Genomic DNA, 17,227 nt, shown 5'->3' with positions numbered 1-17,227 from the left:
AGAAGCCAAGGTGTATCACGTGATAATCCGCCCCCGCGCCGCGCCGCCCGCCTGTCCCTCCCATAATGTCTGCAGCGCGCGGCGCTTTGCGGCCGGAGCGTGAGCCGCGAATTCCGCTGGCGGTCGCCGATGCGCCGACGCAGCGTTTCTATGCAGCCACCGTTTTCATTGCGTGTGAAGCGTGGAAACTTGCGCGGATCGTTGCGGTAGAGTACCGCAGCGCCCCGACGTCGTTTTTCGAGCCCACGACCCTCTTCCGCGCGCTACTGCTCGACTTTGCCCTAGTGTATGGGATATACTGGCTAGCGATCCCTACAAGCGACCCTGGTGTCGCGACCGCTGCTGAGCCAAGTGCACGATCTCCCCGGCGTGCGCTCTCTGGCAAAGCGTACGCGTGTTTCTTTCTTGCGCTTGCGCTCTTTGATACCCTTTTGCTAGGCCTCGGTGAGCTGCGCCCCATTTTCATGGTGCTTGGTGCGCTTGCCAATGCCACGTCACCGCTCGCGACATGGCTCGGGATTCCTCTCCCTTCCCCGCCCCTGGGCCTCGGCGAGCATCGAATCCGAGCGCACGACCAAGTGCACGCCGATGCGCTCATGTCCGGCATGCACACGGTGCATATTCTCCCGTATGGCACGGCGTGGCTTGCGCCTGAAGCATCGTGTACGTGCGTCGGCACCCAGCGCGACGCCGTGATCCCTGTTGTGTTTAACCAAACCATTCCCCACACGTTGCGGTATAGCATCACGGACGCGGAGCACGGAAACCAAAGCTTTTACCACGTACGTGCGCCCAAGACCACGCCCATAGCGCATGGACAGCAGCGTGGCGCTGACGACGCGCCCGATGTGCCGAACGCGGCGCAAGCACGCACACTGCGCGAGCGAAAACGGCGCCGCGAAGCCGCGAAAGCGGCACAAACGCAGCACAAACGCAGTCCAGAGCTTGTGCACTACCTCACTCTCCACCAGCCCGGCATCGTCCAGCTCGAGTCCGTGCTGGACAAGCAAGGCAATGCCGCGCAGCTCCGCGACGGCGAGGTGCTCCTTGTGCCGTGCCCTGCTGCTGACTTTATGCGCACGAGCACTGCGTTCTGCCCTGGAGAAGAAGGCGCCCTGCACGTACAGCTCAGCGGCGTGCCTCCCCTCCAGCTCGAGTACGCCCACGTCCAGGACGGGCGGCGCAAAATGCACACGCTTTCGCACCTCGCGCCTGTACAAAAAGAAGCACAGCGTGCGGTTTCGAGCTCCAGCGTCGAGCTCCCTCTTGCCCTGGACCTCTCGCGCACAGGCACGCAGTCTTTTGCGCTGCACACTGTCGTCGATGCGTGCGGCAATGCAGCCACGCTGGACCGCGAACAGAACGTTACGGTCCATCCACGCGCGCACGTCCGCTTCGATCCCCAGCAGTGCGCGCCTTCGCGCCCCCTCAAGCTGCTGCGCGGCGGCAGCGGCCTTGATTTGCGCGTGCTTCTGGATGCGCCGACGCCCTGGAACGTGCGTGTAGCGTACAGTCCCGATACGGACGCTGCGCTGCACCCCAAACTCACGCCCAGCGATGCGTGGACGCGCAATGTGACGCTTGCGCGCGTCACCAGCATCCACAGTACGCAGCCTGGCACCTACACGCTCGCCGACCTGCACAATGCGTATTGTGCAGGCACCGTCGGCGCGCCGTGGACGTGCGAAGTGATCGATGTGCCACCGCCCACCGCATCCATCCACTTTGAAAGCATCGAGGATCCCTGTGCGGGCACCGTCGGCGTCAAGGCGCTCTCGGTCCTTGAAGGCGAACCGCCATTCCGCCTCGTGTACCAAGTGCAGCGCCGTGGACAGCCTCCAAAACGCCACGAGCGCATCGTCCGTGCCCAGACGCGCGACGAGCTCGAATTCTGGCCGAGCACCAAAGGCTCCGTGACGTACACCTTTGTGTCCCTCGGCGACGCCAACTACCCCGACATCCCTCTCCACGGCCCCTCCTTTACCCAGCTTATCCACCCGCTTGCGAGCGCAAGCTTCGCCGCGAACGAAGGCGCACAGGCAGACGCCACCGTCCACAGCTGCGGGAGCGCACGCGCCGAGGCAGAAGTCGTCATGACGGGAACGGGCCCCTGGGAGCTCGCCTACTCGGTGCGCGGCGCAACCGCCGCTCCTTTTGAGCACACGGCGCACATTGCACACGCCCACCAGGTGCTCGACATTGCGCTGCCCGACGAAGTCGTGCGGCAGCATGGGCATGCGACCATCAGCCTCTTGCGCCTGCGCGACGGCAAAGGATGCGAGCGCCGCCTGGCCACGCGCGATCTTCGCATCGATGTGCGCCATACGCGCGCCACCGCTGGCTTTTCTGCGGACGATGCGCCGCAAGTTGTGATGCGCGAGGGATCCCCTGCTTCGCTTCCCCTCCGCCTCACCGGCAACGCGCCGTGGCGCCTCGCCTATACATTCACCGCAGAAAACGGCGCAAGCACCGAGCACACCGCGACGCTGCACGAGCCGAACGCGAGCCTCTTGGTGCATGCGCCCGGCACCTTTACGCTCCAGAGCGTCGCCGATGCACATTGCCGCGGCGACCTTTTGCCGCAGCACACGTACACGGTCCCGATGCGCCCCCGGCCGCAAGCTGGCTTTGCGGGGACGTCGGGGACCCTGCATGCGAATGGCAGTATGGTGCGTGCGCCTGTGTGTGCCGGCGTGCCGGACAGTGCGACGCTAGAGCTGCTTGGGTACGCGCCTGTTTCTGTGAGCTATGTACAGCATCTTCCCAACGTGGGCATCCAGCCGCAGCGTTTCAGCACGAGCCAGGCAGCCTCGCCCGTGGCCCTGGCTACAGAAACGCCCGGATGGCACACGTATGAGATCACGGACGTGGGCGATGCGCTCTATCCTTCGGCGGGGATCAGTGCGGGCGCCGCGCAGCGCCTCGAGCAGATGGTGCTCGCCAAAGCGCACGCTGCTTTTGCGCCGCACCCCTTGCGCAAGCTGCCGACGTTTTGCGTGGGCGACACGCTGCACAGTGTGCCGCCTGTCCAGCTGCACGGGACGGCGCCGTTCACGCTGCGCATGACATTGCGTCGCAAGGGCACGTCTGGCCACGCCGCGCAGCGCCCGTTTACCTTTACACGCACGCTCCACGACGCAGAATATGTCCCGACGCTCGACGCGCACGCATTTACGTTCGATGCGAGCGGCGATTGGGAGCTTGTGCTGGACCATGTCGTGGACGTGCATGGATGCGGCGCCGCGCGCAGCGAGCTTGGCGCGTCGCTCCTGCTCCGTGTGGTCGAGACGGCGGGGATCGTGCCGAGCGCAGAGCGCACCGAGTTTTGTGTGGGCGAAAAGATTGCCTATGTGCTGCAGGGTATGGCGCCGTGGACTGTGCATTACAGCTTTAACGGCAAGGACGTGCGTGTCACCTCCCACACCGCGGAATTCTCGCGTCTCGCCGAGGCACCCGGCGTGCTTCGCGTGCATTCCGTGGCGCACCAGCAGAACCAGTGCCGTAGCGTGGGCGAGGGAGCGCAGGCTGTGGTGCACGCATTGCCCAGTGTACGTGTCTCTGCTGGGCGCAATCTCGTCGAGGCTTTGCATGCGGGCAGGGAGGCAGAAATTGTGTTTACGCTTGGCGGCGAGCCGCCATTTTCCTTCACGTACCAGCGCACGGAGCCGGTCGATACCCATGCGCATCCGCGCGTCTTGGAGACACACACCGTGGAGAAGATGGAGGAGAGGGTGTATAGGATAAAGACGACGCAGGAGGGGACCTGGTCGGTTGTTTGGACGCAGGATCGGTGGTGCCAGGTATCGCTTGGCGATGCAAGTGGGCCTGCGACGTGGCAATGAGACTGTGGCGCGGTTGGCCGCACAGCGATATGCCGGCCTGCGTCGGTCTGCACATGGACACAAATACGTGCCGTTGCTCCTTTATCGACTGCTACTTTTGCGTACCTGGCCCTATATGCGATGCGTGGTCCATGCTCGGCCTTGTGTATAGCCAGCCCTATACTCGGTGCATCGGCCTCTTCATTTTATCCCATACATGTGCGTACACGACTCGGACCCCACGTAAATATTCCGGAGCGATAGCAAATGGCACAAACACAGTTGCACCGCCGCCGGCTCGTTCAACGCAACGTGTACGCATCAGCAAAGCCCGACAGCATGCACGTCAACAAAAAGAATGCGCCCTGTCTTGCTAGAAACACGGCGCGCTGGGCGCGGTCAGTGCGCTGGTCTTGCATCGGAAAACGGCAGTGTGCGTATGAATTAAAAAAAAGCGTGTTGTGGAAATTGTGCTAATTCGACGTCAACTGCTTCCACGGCGAGGCATATGCCGGCATGCTACTGGCCTCCAGGTCGGCACCATACGCGAAATTTGAATCTTGTAGTGGGAGCGAGGAGCTGTACAAACCAAGGTGCTGCACCTCGGGTGTCCCAAAACCAGCAAGTCCCCTCGAATCAAAGTCTTCAAATGCAGACGGCGCGAGTCGCGGCGAGAGAGGCGAGATTGCATTGGACGAGTTGAGCGCACTGGGGGTCGACTCACTGAGCGCGTTGCTTCCCTCAGAAGGTGATGCACTGTCCACCAAGCTGGGCAGCTGCTGCACGTCACTAAACAGCTTAAGCGGAGTATCAATTGCAGAATTAAGCTCCATCGAATCCACAGCGGGCGAAGCTGTGCCCAACGGCCCGTTCACCATGGCCTGCAGCGCAGAACTAAAGTCGGTGAGATGATGCGGTAAGAAATTCGACTCGCACGGCGACTCGGACTGCTTGTCCGAGTCCGTCCACGCCATGGACATGAGCGAAGGCGAATCAGACGACAGGCTCGATGGCGCGGGAGGTGCGCTCACTTCCAGCAAGCTCGGATCGGCCACGGAGCGCAGCGTATTCAGTGTGTCTTGGTTCGCCGCAAATCCGTGCGTAGTAATAGTCGAGTTCAGCGTAGTAGTCGCGGCAGGTTGCACCATCCAAGGCGCCATATCCTTTGGGTTGAACCCTTGCGTGGTCGCCCAGGCAGGGGAAATAGTCTGGTCGCCCGTGGGAACGATGGTACACATATCGGCAGCGTTCGTCGACGTCTCCATGCCAAGCGGTGCAGTAGGTATAGGGAAAGGCGGTGTCTGCGACTTGGACGATGAAGTAGACGAAGCTTGAATGGGCGAAACGGAGCCGGCAGCAATTTTTTCTTCGAGTGGCGATGCATGACGGCCAGGGCCATTTGCGGCAACACGCGCGGCCTTGCGCTCGCGAGATAGACGCTTGCGTTCGCGGGAAAGGAGATTATCATGTTCAGAGACCCGCTCGTATTCGCATTTCCTCTGTAAACGAGTGCAGGTGTAGCAGGAGGGCTGTGTGCCATCGCAACGGATTTTCCTAGAGGTGAGTAAGCGCATCGATACATACCGGTGACGACAGTGAACGCATGCCATGGCTACACGGCACCGGAACTTGTTCGAGCCGCTGCGTTGGCTAGACTCCGCGGAGTGGCCGCTTCGCGCGTCGCTTTTTTGGACAGTGCGCTCTCTTGATCCAGGCTTGGTCGTGTCGGACGTATTGCCAATAATGGCTACATGATTCGCACTGCATAGATGGGCATGCTCGGCATCCTGTGTGACGCCCTTGTCAGCGGATGAAGTAACGGCAGAAGCCATTAAGATAAATGCGATGGCGGAATCGGCGTCAATAGAGCGTCAAGGAGGGACGATATAATGTCTTGTCCAGTATTCCAATACAGATGGGACTGCAGAGCCGTAAGACAAAATTAATGATTCCTATCCTAAAACAGCGATGTTGTTTCGCGGCCAGGACAAGAAAAAGGGGACCTTTTCGTACGGAGTGAAAGGACGCTTTAGCGCCGCTTGGGTGGCTTCAGCGCAAGATAGCACGTGGTTTTCATTAGTTGGGTGTTTTGTGCATGTGTGCGTCATAATGGAAAAATCGTTTCGTCTGATCTCGATTAGACGTGGACCAATCAGCGTGCGAGATGAGAACTGCAAGCTAAAATATGCCCTAGCAAATGCACGCATAAACCTATTATTTCCTATGCATGCATGACCCACGGGCAAACAGAGGTAGGGCCGACACGGTGGCTGGCTGCGTGTTGTATGCTGCGTCTCGATGCCCTACGCACCCTGCTGGCTGCACTGGTCGGCAGTGACGATGCACATTCACTAGGAGCACATACGGCGCTACTTACCGTGTACCAATCTGCAGACCTGTTTGCGTATGCATCGGCGCTTGGCGACGCGCCTTCGTCTGCCCTGCCTGCTGCGTCGCAACACGGCGAGGCCCGTGCGCGTGCGCTCGCGGCTGTATCCATCGCGGCGTGGCGCGAGCACGCGTGGCGGAACGCGGCACCGCTCTCCGGCTCCACGCGCTTCACCCAAAAGGGCAGTGTGACGGCCTCGCCGGAGCAGCGGTCCGCGCATCGGCGCATGGGCTCCAACCCGCGGCGCGAGCAGCTGAGTGCGAGTGCGCGCGGGCGGCGCGACTCGTCGCTGGACGAGCGCGAACGGAGCGATGACACTGCTACACTCCCCTTGTGCATCGAGTGCGAGTATGGGCGCCTGCTGGTGCTCCCACTCCACATTGCGAGCCTCGTGCCAGCGGCGTACAAAGGCCGCGAGACGCGTACGTCACGCGCGCACCCCTCGCCACACGGCCCCAGCCGGCGCACATCCTACGCGGGATCGAGCGATAACGCGGCCGTGCGAACGTCCGTCGCGGTGACACGGTCGGCTGTAAATACGGACGAGAGCTACGATACGGCTCTCTCTACCGAAGACGAGCTGCCGTCGGGCCAAGATACAGACAAGGAATCCGTGGTGGCTAGTGTGGGCCGCTTGGAGCGCCGCGGCCAAGATACCATACTGCTCCTCACGCTGAATGCGGCACACAGCGACGCGCACGAGCCATGGCAAGTGCTCTTGGACCAAGCGCTCTCATTCGCTGAGATCTGTGAAACCAGCACGGCGCCCCATGTGGCGCTGTCCCCCCAGGGCTGATTATGCGCGTACTGGCACGTGCGCCGGCTGCGAGGTCGGACATAAAATGATCCACGACGCCCGCCCACGTGGTGTAACCGCCACCATGGCGCCGCTCCATGGCTACGTAGTGATGGTATGTATGCCGGCGCTTAACAAAAGGGTGTATCCGGCGCCGGAAAATCCACGGTAGGCAAGCAGCTTGCAGATTCCCTCGGAGTTCCCTTTCTCGATGCAGACGACTTTCATAGCGCAGCGTGCATCGCCAAACTCTCCCACCGCCTCGCCTTGTCCGACGACGATCGATGGCCGTGGCTCGCACGTGTGGCGCAGGCGACTAAGGAGGCAGCGGATGCAAGCCCGCGCCATGCGTGTGTCGTCGCGTGCTCGGCACTGAAACGCACGTACCGCGACGTGCTGAATGCTTGCGGCCTGCGCGTCACCTACATCTACCTGCGTCTGGACGGTGCACAGCTACAGGCGCGCCTGGCGAACCGCACAAACCACTTTATGCAGCCAGCGCTGCTAGCGAGCCAGCTCGCGGCGCTGGAGGAGCCGCGGCCGGATAAAGAAGACGTGCTGGTCGTTGATATCGACAAGGCGCAGACGCGAGAAGAGGTGCTTGCGGCCATTTTACCACGCCTCGTCCATAGTGCTACATACCCTGTCTAAGCACCTTCGCGCAGTGATGTGCGCGATCCTGTCGCACTCATCTGCGAGGCATAACTGCGGCTCGACTGCATGTGCGCTTGGCGGGAGACGCCATGCGAGGACGACTCTTTGGACGGCGACGGGACCCTGTAGGAGGATCGACTCGCCGTTTCGGGCGTGGGGGGGGAAGCGTAGCCCGTCCCCGGCGCGCCAAACGGCATCGGCATGCCTGTGCCAGCGTGCGACATGGCCTGCATGTACGCCTGCTGGGCGGCAAGCATCGCCTGCTGCTGCGCCTGCATCTGCTGTGGACTGGCAGCGGCCGGCACCGCGGGCGGGCTCATGCCCATCATCATCATCATCTGCTGCTGCTGCCAGTGGTACATGTTTATCATCATCTGCTGCTGCGAGAGGCCCTGAGGAGAGTGGCCTGTGCGTGCAGTGCTCGCCACCGACGACGGGCGCGTTTTGCGATCGCGCGAATGGATTGCGCCCATAAGGCCCGCCGCAGGCGGCGGCGGTTTGTTGGGCACATTCACCAAAACATGACCGCTGTCTTGCTCGGCGGAGCGTGTGGAGCGATCGAGTCGTTCCTGGGAGGCGGAGCCCAAGAGCCGCGAGGCAAGGTGCTGTTGTTTTCCGGGATGCTCGTGGGGCTCTAGCTTGACAAATGTCTGGCGCGGGCGGTCCATGCCGAGGCTTGACGAGCTTGCTGATGCGCGCATGGGCGATGCGGACGGCGTCGTAGTGCGTGGCTGTGGGGTGGGGAGCGAAGCAAACGCCGCATGGCCGTGCGTCGATGCATGCACCGTCGAGTGTGCGTCTACAAACGGGCTGCTGTTGCTCGTGCTGGGAGGAAAGAGGAGCGAGGTGCGCGCAGGCTCTTCACTCGTCTCGAACTCGTCGCGGTCGACCCAGTCCTGGGCGTGGGCAGCGCGAGGCGCTTGCGAAAGGCGACCGGGGCGTGTGTGCTGCAGAGCTTCGGAGTCAGTGCTGTGCTGCTTGTTGCGTCCAAAAGAGGAGGGGTAGGTGCGGGGCTGCGGTGGCTGCGCCTCGGGCGGCGCTTCGTAGTAGGATGCGACGCTCTCTTCGTCTGGCACAGAGGCAGAGGAGTCTTGTACAGGCTCCGCGGGCGCTTGGATGGGCTTGACAATCGAGTGCCGGGCGGTGGGATTCGGAATAAAGGCGGGCAAGTCGGGGCTCGGAAGAACGGAGGGATTGTCGACATAGTGCTGGAGTATCCTTGCTTCGTGGCTGTCTGTACTGTGCTCAACCGAGGCGGTGGAGACGAGGCGACGGCCTGCATCCACCGAGGGAAGGTAGGATGGCGCTGTGGATGCTGCGTCAGGCACGTCAAAGGGGTTGGTGCTTTTTGGCGGGAGAGCGTGTTTACCAAGGAGCATCGCAGGGGCAGATTTGGGCGGAGACGCGGTCGATGCAGACGTGCCTTTGGACATGCTCGATGCAGATTTTTCTGGAGACATTTGCAGCCCAGGATTGTGGGTGGGCGATGCACGAGACTCTGTACGCGCAGGTTTTGTAGGGGATACAACAACAATGCGCTGCACAGGCGAGCTTTTTTCCAGCTCGGGATCGGCGCTCGGCGCAAGGAACGAAAGGCTCGTGGGAATGGCTGGAGAAACAGGCGAGGCTGCGGGCATGGCAAAACGCTCGGCATGTGCAGTGCGGAAAGGTGCGCCTTTAAGAGGGCTTCTCCATGGATCAGAGCGAATCGTCGGTGCATTGGGAGACGCTTCTGTAATGGGCGTGAGTTCTTGCGACTTATGCTGAGGCGGTTGTGCAGCATCGTTTGCAGGGGGCGGCATGGGCGGCGCATTGGCCGTACTCTCTACAATCGGCCAGGCATACACCTGATCGTGCCTGGGGTTTACAGACGCTTCGGCCCGCTGCGTTTCCCGCGCCTTGTCGGTCCACATATGCGTGTCATCGGAAGCCCATGTTGAGGAGCCCATGTAATCGAACCATTCGTCGCGGGGAGTGGGCGCAGTTTGGATGGGTTTGGCTTTTGCGGCGGCGTGGACTTGGGAAGGCGCAGGCGCTTGTGCAGTCCATGGATCAAGCGTGTCATTTGGTAAGGCATCGTGCACGACGCGCTGCTCTTGGGCTACGGGTGGAGAGTAACCAGCTTCGTTTTGGGCCAGGTGCCATACATGTGCTTGCTCTTGGTACATAGAGGCGCCTTGGCTTGAGTATGGCTCTTGTTCTTGGTACAAGGCCGTCTCTGTACCCTGGCTTGGGTACGGCTCTTGCTCTTGGTACGGCTCCTGCCCCTCTTTCTGTCCCCCCCCTTGCTCCGTCGCCCTGCTTTCTCCATACGCACCCAACGCGTCACGCTCATTCGCCTCCACGCCTCCATACACGCCCGGCTCTGCCCTTGTCGAAGTAGAGTAAGCACTGGGCTCTGTCCTATCCGAGCCACCACTCGACAATGGCAGTTCTGCGCTTGCCAGCGCGTCTGCACTCTTCTTTCCCGTCCGTATATTTTTCAGCTTAAATGCCGACGCGGTAATGACTTGGGAAATGGGCCGCGATCGCGGCGCTTGGAAAGAGTGCCTCGCAGGCTCTTCTATGCGCTCCTGCGCTCGAGGCAGCTGTACAGAGTGCCGCTGATGCGGCACTCCTTGGTCTACAGCCGCCGTGACCGGAGCACTCGGCCCTTTTTGTGCAGCGAGTTTCGCTTCTCTATCCGCCTGGATCTTGGCTTGGACGGCGCGCCCAGCAGCAGTTGGCTTGCGCGATACAGAAACGGGCCCTGTCTCTACAAGCGGAGGGAGCAGTACGGTATCTTCCCCACGCATGCGCGCAGCCATAACATCGTGCAGTTGGTGCCGCGTACTCAAGTGATCCTCAACAGTAATATCGAGGAATTCAGTGAGTGCGCGGTCCAAGAACAAGTGGTCCTTGTGCGGCCCAATGGGGTATGCAAAGAAAGGCGATGCAGGGTTCCTCGCATCCCATGCAAACGAGCCGGGCCGCCCGTACAGGCGAAATGCATCCATAAATGCAATAATCCACTTCATCATGTCTGCATTTGCGCCGCGCGCGTGCGGTGCTTTGAGCTCGGGCATAAACATGACCCAGCCCGTCTTGCGCTGTGCATGCGTCGCAGAAAGTGCGGCGCTCTGTGGTACGGCTCCCTCGACCTTGAACAAGACGGAGCCTTCGACCAGGTCGGGTCGCGAGGGATACACGGCGTATGCGTGGCGTACGTGCCACAAACTCGCCAAAGGTTTCTTGGCCTTCTTTGACTCGTACAAGTGGGCGACGGCGGACGAAGCGACTGTGCCGCTGGGCGGCGGCGGCGGCCCTTGCTGCTCGACAGTGCCGCCGAGGCGAAAGAAGCGGCGCAAGGCCGAGGCAGACTCCTCTTCGTGCCAGTGGCTCTGCAAAACCATCCAGCAGAGCCGCCATTCTGTGGAGCCCATGAACCTTGCACGGACCCATCCCTCGTGTTTTCCACGCGTGAGTGGCGAGCGAACAAAGAGCTCTGCGCTTTCTTTGGCGCCGGGCTGTGCGTATTTTAAAGCGCTGAGGCGCGCGCGGATGAGTGCGCCCGTGTAGATCTCGTCGAGACGCATCCGCTCCCAGGACGCGAGACGAATAGCGTTGATCCAGGCCTGCAAAACGCGGTGCCCCAGGTTGAGCCACTCGACGACGTGTGTCTGCTCGGGGCGGCCGCGGTATCGCGGTGAGAGGCGCTGCTGCACAAGTGCAGGATCGCACGGAGGAGGCGCGCTAAAGCAAAAAAGGATGCGATTGTTTCCCGCGCTGTTGACGGCAAACGCATGGAAGAGATGCCTGCGGTTTCCGGGATCGGAAAATGGGGCCTCGACGTGCAAGCCAATAAAGTCGACAAGTGCGTCGGTGACGTTAATAAACGACGGGGGAATTTCTCGTCCTTCTTCTTCGGCGCGCTGCAATTCGTGTGCGTTCCAAATGCAGAGGACAGTGCCGTTGAGCTGGACAAAGCATTCTGTCCATGTCTGAAAGTGCTCGGGGCGCCCCGCGGGCTGTCCATCGACGCTGAGCGCGTGGCGGACAAGCAGGTAGCCTTCCATGTACAGTTTATGCTTGAGCGCCTCATGCAGGTGCAGCGCGCTGCGCAGATCCGCGCTCTTGAACGTAAGCTGTGGTATCGATGTGGCGCTTGCGACGGATGTTTGGCGCGCTTGTGCAATCTGCGAAAATGACCGCTGGGATTGGTCATGCTCCAGGGGTTGGTAGGCGCTTAGCGGACGCCGCGAAGCGTAGGTAGCAGACATGCGCGAGGCTGGACGATCCGTGGAAAAGCGTTTCGTCTCCGCAGAGGCGTCGGCCTGCGCCGCCCAGCCTGCGACCGAGTGCGATGCATCCTCGTACGTGTCCAGCGAGGCAGTCATCGCTGCGCCAAAAGCCAAGGCGGTGCCGCAAATGGCAAGTGCGGTAGAAGCTGCGAAACTATTTAGGCATCTGCAGCTGCGCACGCGCTGACAGGCTCGGGCGCATCGGTGATCCGAGGCCAACACCGCGCCCAATCCTCACGTGGACCGGTTAAAGATCACGTTACATCACGTGGGTGGCGAGCGTCTGGTTGGCCCAGCGCGCGGTTTTGCCTTCGCTAACGATGGTCGCGCAGTCGAAGTTGAACCAAGTGTGGCAGCCGACGTCGGTGCAGCGTCGTACGCGTGCCGTAGTGCTTTTGCTCGTCCTTGTGTTGGGTCTTGGACGCAAGTATTGGGCGCGCATCGTGCAGAAATACTTGAAGCGCGGCGCTTCGCGCCCAGTCGCCCATGGCAAGGCGCAGCGCCGTGGCGGCAAGTCCACGCTGACGCTTGCGCAGGGCCTAGAGCAGCTGTACTACCCCACGGGCGATGCGGACGGTGCCATTGAGCTGCTCGTTCCCATGCGTGGCGGCGTCTCCAAGGTGCCGATCCACCCGACGTCGCGCGCGACGTTTGACCGCAACTTTGACGCATTCTCGCTTCCTCCGCCCGTCACGAAGGATGCGATGCTGCGCCGCAAAAAGCAGCTGGGTTTCTTTGGGCATGTCTCTGCAGCGCAGGTGCGCAAGATCCGCGATGCCGAGGGCAAGATTGCGCCTGCCGCCGGCGAGAGTATCACCAGCGCGAGTGCCCTGCGTGTGAATGTCGACCGCGAGTTTTTCCGCCAGCTGCGCGCGATTTTTAGAATTCTGATCCCCAGTACACACTCTAAGGAGGTGTACGTCTTTTTGCTGCACACATTTTTCCTCGTGATGCGCACCTACTTGAGTCTTTTGGTCGCGCGACTGGACGGTGCGATTGTCAAGTCGCTCATTTCCGCCGACGGCCCTGGTTTCCTCCGCGGCCTCGGCGTCTGGTTTGCCTTGTCTCTTCCTGCCACGTACACCAACGCCATGATCCGCTACTTGCAGTCGAAGCTCGCGATTGGTTTCCGTTCGCGCCTCACGCGCTACGTGAATGACCTGTACCTCGGCCCGCGGCGCAACTTTTACAAGGTAATGAACCTGGACAACCGTCTCGAAGCTGTGAGCCAGTACATTACGAGCGACATTACCAACTTTTGCGAGATCATCTCGGAGCTCTACTCGAACATCTCCAAGCCCTCGCTCGACATTATCATCTTCCTCTGGCAGATTGGGTCGGGTCTTGGCTGGCGCGGCATGGCGGGTGTCATGGTCAGCTACTACATTGCGAGCCTGACTCTGCGCGCGGTCTCGCCGCCGTTTGGCAAGCTGGCCGCCGTCGAGGCCAAGCTCGAGGGCCAGTTCCGCAATGCCCACTCGCGCATGATCATCAATGCCGAGGAGATTGCGTTCTACGACGGTGCTTCTACGGAAGAGGGTATCCTCAACAGGCTGTACAGCGCGTTGGTGAAGCACACCGAGCACATTATGCGCCTCCGGATCGGGTACGGCTTCTCGGAAGACTTTGTGCTGAAGTACACATGGTCCGCGATTGGCTACATGGTCATCGCCATCCCCTCTTTTGCCGCGCGCGAGCAGGCCGAAAAGGCCGCGGTCGGCGAGCAGAATGCAGAGGTGATGAAGAAGATGAGCACGGGCATTGCAAGCCAGACCGAGTCGTACGTGTCCAACCGCCGCTTGTTGCTCTCCTTGGCCGATGCCGGGAGTCGGCTCATGTACAGTTACAAGGGGATTGCGGAGCTCGCCGGACAAACGTCGCGTGTATACTCGCTCCTCTCCACACTGCACCTGCTCGATCGCGACGTGTACCAAAGTGTGCCGCGTCCCGCGGATTTGCCCGCGAGTCGTCCCTTCTTCGACTTGGGCCATATCCAGGGTAAGGTCGAGCTGGACAAGCCCGTGGTGCAGCTCGATCTCGCGCCGATCGTCACGCCCGCGCCCGGCCAGGCGCGCGGCGGCGAGCTCCTTGTCAAGGAGCTGAACCTCAAGGTGAGCCCCGGCGAGCACGTCATGATTACCGGTCCCAACGGCGTCGGCAAGACGGCCGTGGCGCGCGTGCTGGCGGGCCTGTGGCCCCTCTTTGCGGGCAAAATGGACAAACCGCTGAATGAGGATATGATTTTCCTTCCGCAGCGCCCGTACCTCACCACCGAGAGCCTCCGCGACCAAGTCATCTACCCCTACTCGTACCAGGAGCACATCGAGACCGGCCGCACCGACGCGGATCTTATGGACATTTTGCGCCACGTCCACCTCGCCTACCTGCCCGACCGCGAGGGCGGCTGGAGCACGCGCAAGGAATGGAAAGACGTGCTTTCCGGTGGCGAAAAGCAGCGCATGGGCATGGCGCGTCTGTTCTACCACACGCCCAAGTACGCCGTCCTCGACGAGTGCACATCCGCCGTGTCTACCGATGTAGAGGGGCTTATGTACGCGCACGCCAAAGATGTGGGCATCACGCTTATCACTATCTCGCACCGCCCCTCGCTGTTCAAGTACCACACCTACTTGCTGGACCTCAAAGGCGAAGATGGCACATACAACTTTATCAACATTCTCGGCGACCAACAGGAGCTCACACTCGAGCAGGAAGCCGATGAGCTCGAGGCCAAGCTGTCCGACGTCCACGCTTGGAAGCACCGTCTCAGCGAGATTCAAAAGGAACTCTCCTTTAGCCAGTCATAGCTCTACTACAAGCTCTGCCTCCACATGACGCCCATCGCCACAGCATTGACGCACGCCGTGGCCGGCCTGCGCTACCCCATTGTCGTCGGCCCCATGGCCAATGCAGCGGGCGGTGCGCTCGCCGGCGCAGTCTCCCGCGCAGGCGCGCTGGGTTTCATCGGCGCGGGCTACTTTACCGAAGCGAAACTTGAGGCGGAGGTCGCCGAGGCGCGCGCCGTGCTCGGCGAGGCGCGCGATGCGCGCCTCGGCGTCGGCATTGGGTTCCTCGTGTGGAAACTGCAAGAAGCGCCCCAAGCAGCACGCGGCTTGCTCGACAGCGCGCTTGCTCATCGCCCCTGCGCCCTGTGGCTCTCGTTTGGCGATGCAGACGCAACGGCGGCGTGGGCGGCGTACGTGCGCGAGCGCGACGCAGCGGTGCGTGGCACACTCGACCCGATCCGCCTCTTTTACACTGCGTGCACGCTCCACGAGGCCCAGTGCATTGCAGAGACGGGGGACGCCGACGTGCTCGTCCTGCAGGGCCACGAAGCCGGCGGGCACGGCAGCGAAGCTTCGCCCTCGCGCGACAACTTTCTCGCGTCTGTGCTGCGCGCGCGCAGTACATGGAGCGTGCCGAAACAGCCTGTGCTCCTCACTGCGGGCGGCATGTGCACGGGCAATGCCGTCGCTGCGCAGCTCGCATTCGGAGCGGACGGCGCGGTACTCGGCACGCGCTTTTTACCCACGCACGAATCCATGTACACCGACGCACAGAAACAGTGCGTGTTGCGTGCTACAGAGAAAGATACGCTGCGCAGCCTCGCGTTCGATGAGGCGCGCAACACGCTCGGCTGGCCCACCGGCGTGGACGGCCGCGGCTTGCGGAATGCTACCGTGGCAGACTATGAAGCTGCGCTGCGCACGCACAGCGCGCCGGGAGCTGTCCCGGGAGCTGCTGCGCGCCAGCAGCGATACAAAGAAGCGGTCATCCAAGGCGATACCGACCGGATCATCACCTGGGCCGGCACGGGTGTCGGCCAGGTGCATGCCCTTTCGTCCGCGGCCGACGCCGTAGATGCGGTGGCCCAAGCGCTGGTCGCGTCGCTGCGCCGCGTGGCGCATATTGTCACGTAGCGGAAATAAGTAGACACGTGCAGGCACGGCGTGCGAGCATCGCGCCGAGCGCTCGCCGTGATGCCGGCCAGCGATGAAGAAATCGAGTTCGGCTCGCTCGGGGACCGTGCCGGCACGTCGGAGCTCGAGGCAGACGCTGTGCAGGAGCGGCTGCTGGGCGAAGGGCCTGGCACGCCAACGTCCGAGGCGCCCCAACACTACGGAAGCGCTGTCGCGCCCGTCCTGAGCTACTGTATGGCGAGCATCTCGATGACGGTAATCAACAAGTTTACTGTCTCGGGCGCAGGGTTTACGATGAATCTGCTCGTGCTTCTGTGTCAGTGCGCGGTCGGTATTTTGATGGTATATGCGGCGAAAATGCTGGGATATATCCAGCTGCGCGACCTGAATATGCGCGACGTCAAAGCATGGTTTCCGATCTCGACCATGCTTGTGTTTGTGATTTGGACGGGAAGCAAGGCACTCCAGTTTATGGATATCCCTATCTACACCATCTTTAAAAACCTGACCATCATTTTGATAGCATACGGCGAAGTGCTGTGGTTCGACGGGCACATTACACGGCTCGTTTTTATCTCCTTCTTGCTCATGGTGCTCTCCTCTTTCGTCGCTGCATGGCCAGATATAGTGGGTGGAGAACCTGCAGCAGTCGTGCCGCACGCGCGCGCGCTCGCGACTGCGCAGGCTGCACAAGCTGCCGCGCCCGCCGCCCAGGGCTGGGCGCTGGGGCAGAACGGGTACTTGTGGATGCTCACAAATTGTCTCGTCAGTGCTGTGTTTGTGCTGGTGATGCGCAAGCGCATCAAGCTCACGGGCTTCAAGGACTGGGACACGATGTTTTACAACAATCTGCTCAGCATTCCGGTGCTCCTGGTCATGTCTCTGCTCCTCGAGAACTGGAGCGCCGAGACGCTCGAGCGCAACTTCCCCCACCAACGCCGCGGCAGTCTCATCCTCGCCGTGGCCTTGTCAGGGACCGGCGGTGTGGCGATCAGCTACACGACCGCGTGGTGCATCCGCACGACCAGCAGCACGACATACAGCATGGTCGGTGCACTCAATAAGCTCCCGCTCGCACTGAGCGGGATGGTATTTTTCGGGAACCGAGCCACGATCTACAACTCGTTGGGCATCGCAATTGGGTTCTTGGCTGGGATCGTGTATGCCGTTGGGAAAAATAAGCAGGCCGAAGCGGCACGGCTCGCGAATACCGCCGCAACAGGGACCGCCACCGTGCACGCTGCAGGTGGCGGGCACGGATCCGATCCCAAGGGTGTCATCCCAACACACACACGCGCCCACGTCCGCAATGACTAAATAGGTAGATAACACGCTTTTTGGCTTTTTTTATGTACACCTCCACACAC

At 61.4% G+C, this 17,227-nt stretch overlaps 7 protein-coding genes across 7 annotated transcripts; 5 read left to right on the top strand and 2 right to left on the bottom strand.

The window, feature by feature from the left end:
- Positions 1-65: 65 nt before the first annotated feature.
- MVES1_003721 (uncharacterized protein) lies at positions 66-3,842 on the top strand (the record flags this gene model as incomplete). The annotated part of the gene is made up of 1 exon (XM_056208535.1): positions 66-3,842. The coding sequence occupies one exon, from the start codon at positions 66-68 to the stop codon at positions 3,840-3,842; it is 3,777 nt and encodes a 1,258-aa protein (XP_056064510.1).
- Positions 3,843-4,294: 452 nt separating this feature from the next.
- On the bottom strand, positions 4,295-5,653 carry MVES1_003720 (uncharacterized protein; the record flags this gene model as incomplete). The annotated part of the gene is made up of 2 exons (XM_056208534.1): positions 4,295-5,318; positions 5,406-5,653. The coding sequence occupies 2 exons, from the start codon at positions 5,651-5,653 to the stop codon at positions 4,295-4,297; spliced, it is 1,272 nt and encodes a 423-aa protein (XP_056064509.1).
- A 453-nt stretch (positions 5,654-6,106) lies between these two features.
- Positions 6,107-7,006, top strand: MVES1_003719 (uncharacterized protein; the record flags this gene model as incomplete). The annotated part of the gene is made up of 1 exon (XM_056208533.1): positions 6,107-7,006. The coding sequence occupies one exon, from the start codon at positions 6,107-6,109 to the stop codon at positions 7,004-7,006; it is 900 nt and encodes a 299-aa protein (XP_056064508.1).
- Positions 7,007-7,653: 647 nt separating this feature from the next.
- Positions 7,654-12,036, bottom strand: MVES1_003718 (uncharacterized protein; the record flags this gene model as incomplete). Its single annotated transcript, XM_056208532.1, has 1 exon — positions 7,654-12,036. One exon carries the CDS (start codon positions 12,034-12,036, stop codon positions 7,654-7,656), a length of 4,383 nt encoding a protein of 1,460 aa, XP_056064507.1.
- A 224-nt stretch (positions 12,037-12,260) lies between these two features.
- On the top strand, positions 12,261-14,747 carry PXA1 (ATP-binding cassette long-chain fatty acid transporter pxa1; the record flags this gene model as incomplete). The annotated part of the gene is made up of 1 exon (XM_056208531.1): positions 12,261-14,747. The coding sequence occupies one exon, from the start codon at positions 12,261-12,263 to the stop codon at positions 14,745-14,747; it is 2,487 nt and encodes an 828-aa protein (XP_056064506.1).
- A 24-nt stretch (positions 14,748-14,771) lies between these two features.
- Positions 14,772-15,860, top strand: MVES1_003716 (nitronate monooxygenase; the record flags this gene model as incomplete). Its single annotated transcript, XM_056208530.1, has 1 exon — positions 14,772-15,860. The coding sequence occupies one exon, from the start codon at positions 14,772-14,774 to the stop codon at positions 15,858-15,860; it is 1,089 nt and encodes a 362-aa protein (XP_056064505.1).
- A 60-nt stretch (positions 15,861-15,920) lies between these two features.
- On the top strand, positions 15,921-17,177 carry VRG4 (GDP-mannose transporter into the lumen of the Golgi; the record flags this gene model as incomplete). Its single annotated transcript, XM_056208529.1, has 1 exon — positions 15,921-17,177. The coding sequence occupies one exon, from the start codon at positions 15,921-15,923 to the stop codon at positions 17,175-17,177; it is 1,257 nt and encodes a 418-aa protein (XP_056064504.1).
- Between the last annotated feature and the right edge of the window lie 50 nt (positions 17,178-17,227).

Source organism: Malassezia vespertilionis, chromosome 8 (assembly GCF_029542925.1).
Source record: "Malassezia vespertilionis chromosome 8, complete sequence".
NCBI classification, from domain to species: Eukaryota; Fungi; Basidiomycota; class Malasseziomycetes; order Malasseziales; family Malasseziaceae; genus Malassezia; species Malassezia vespertilionis.
This window is presented reverse-complemented; position numbering and strand designations above follow the sequence as displayed.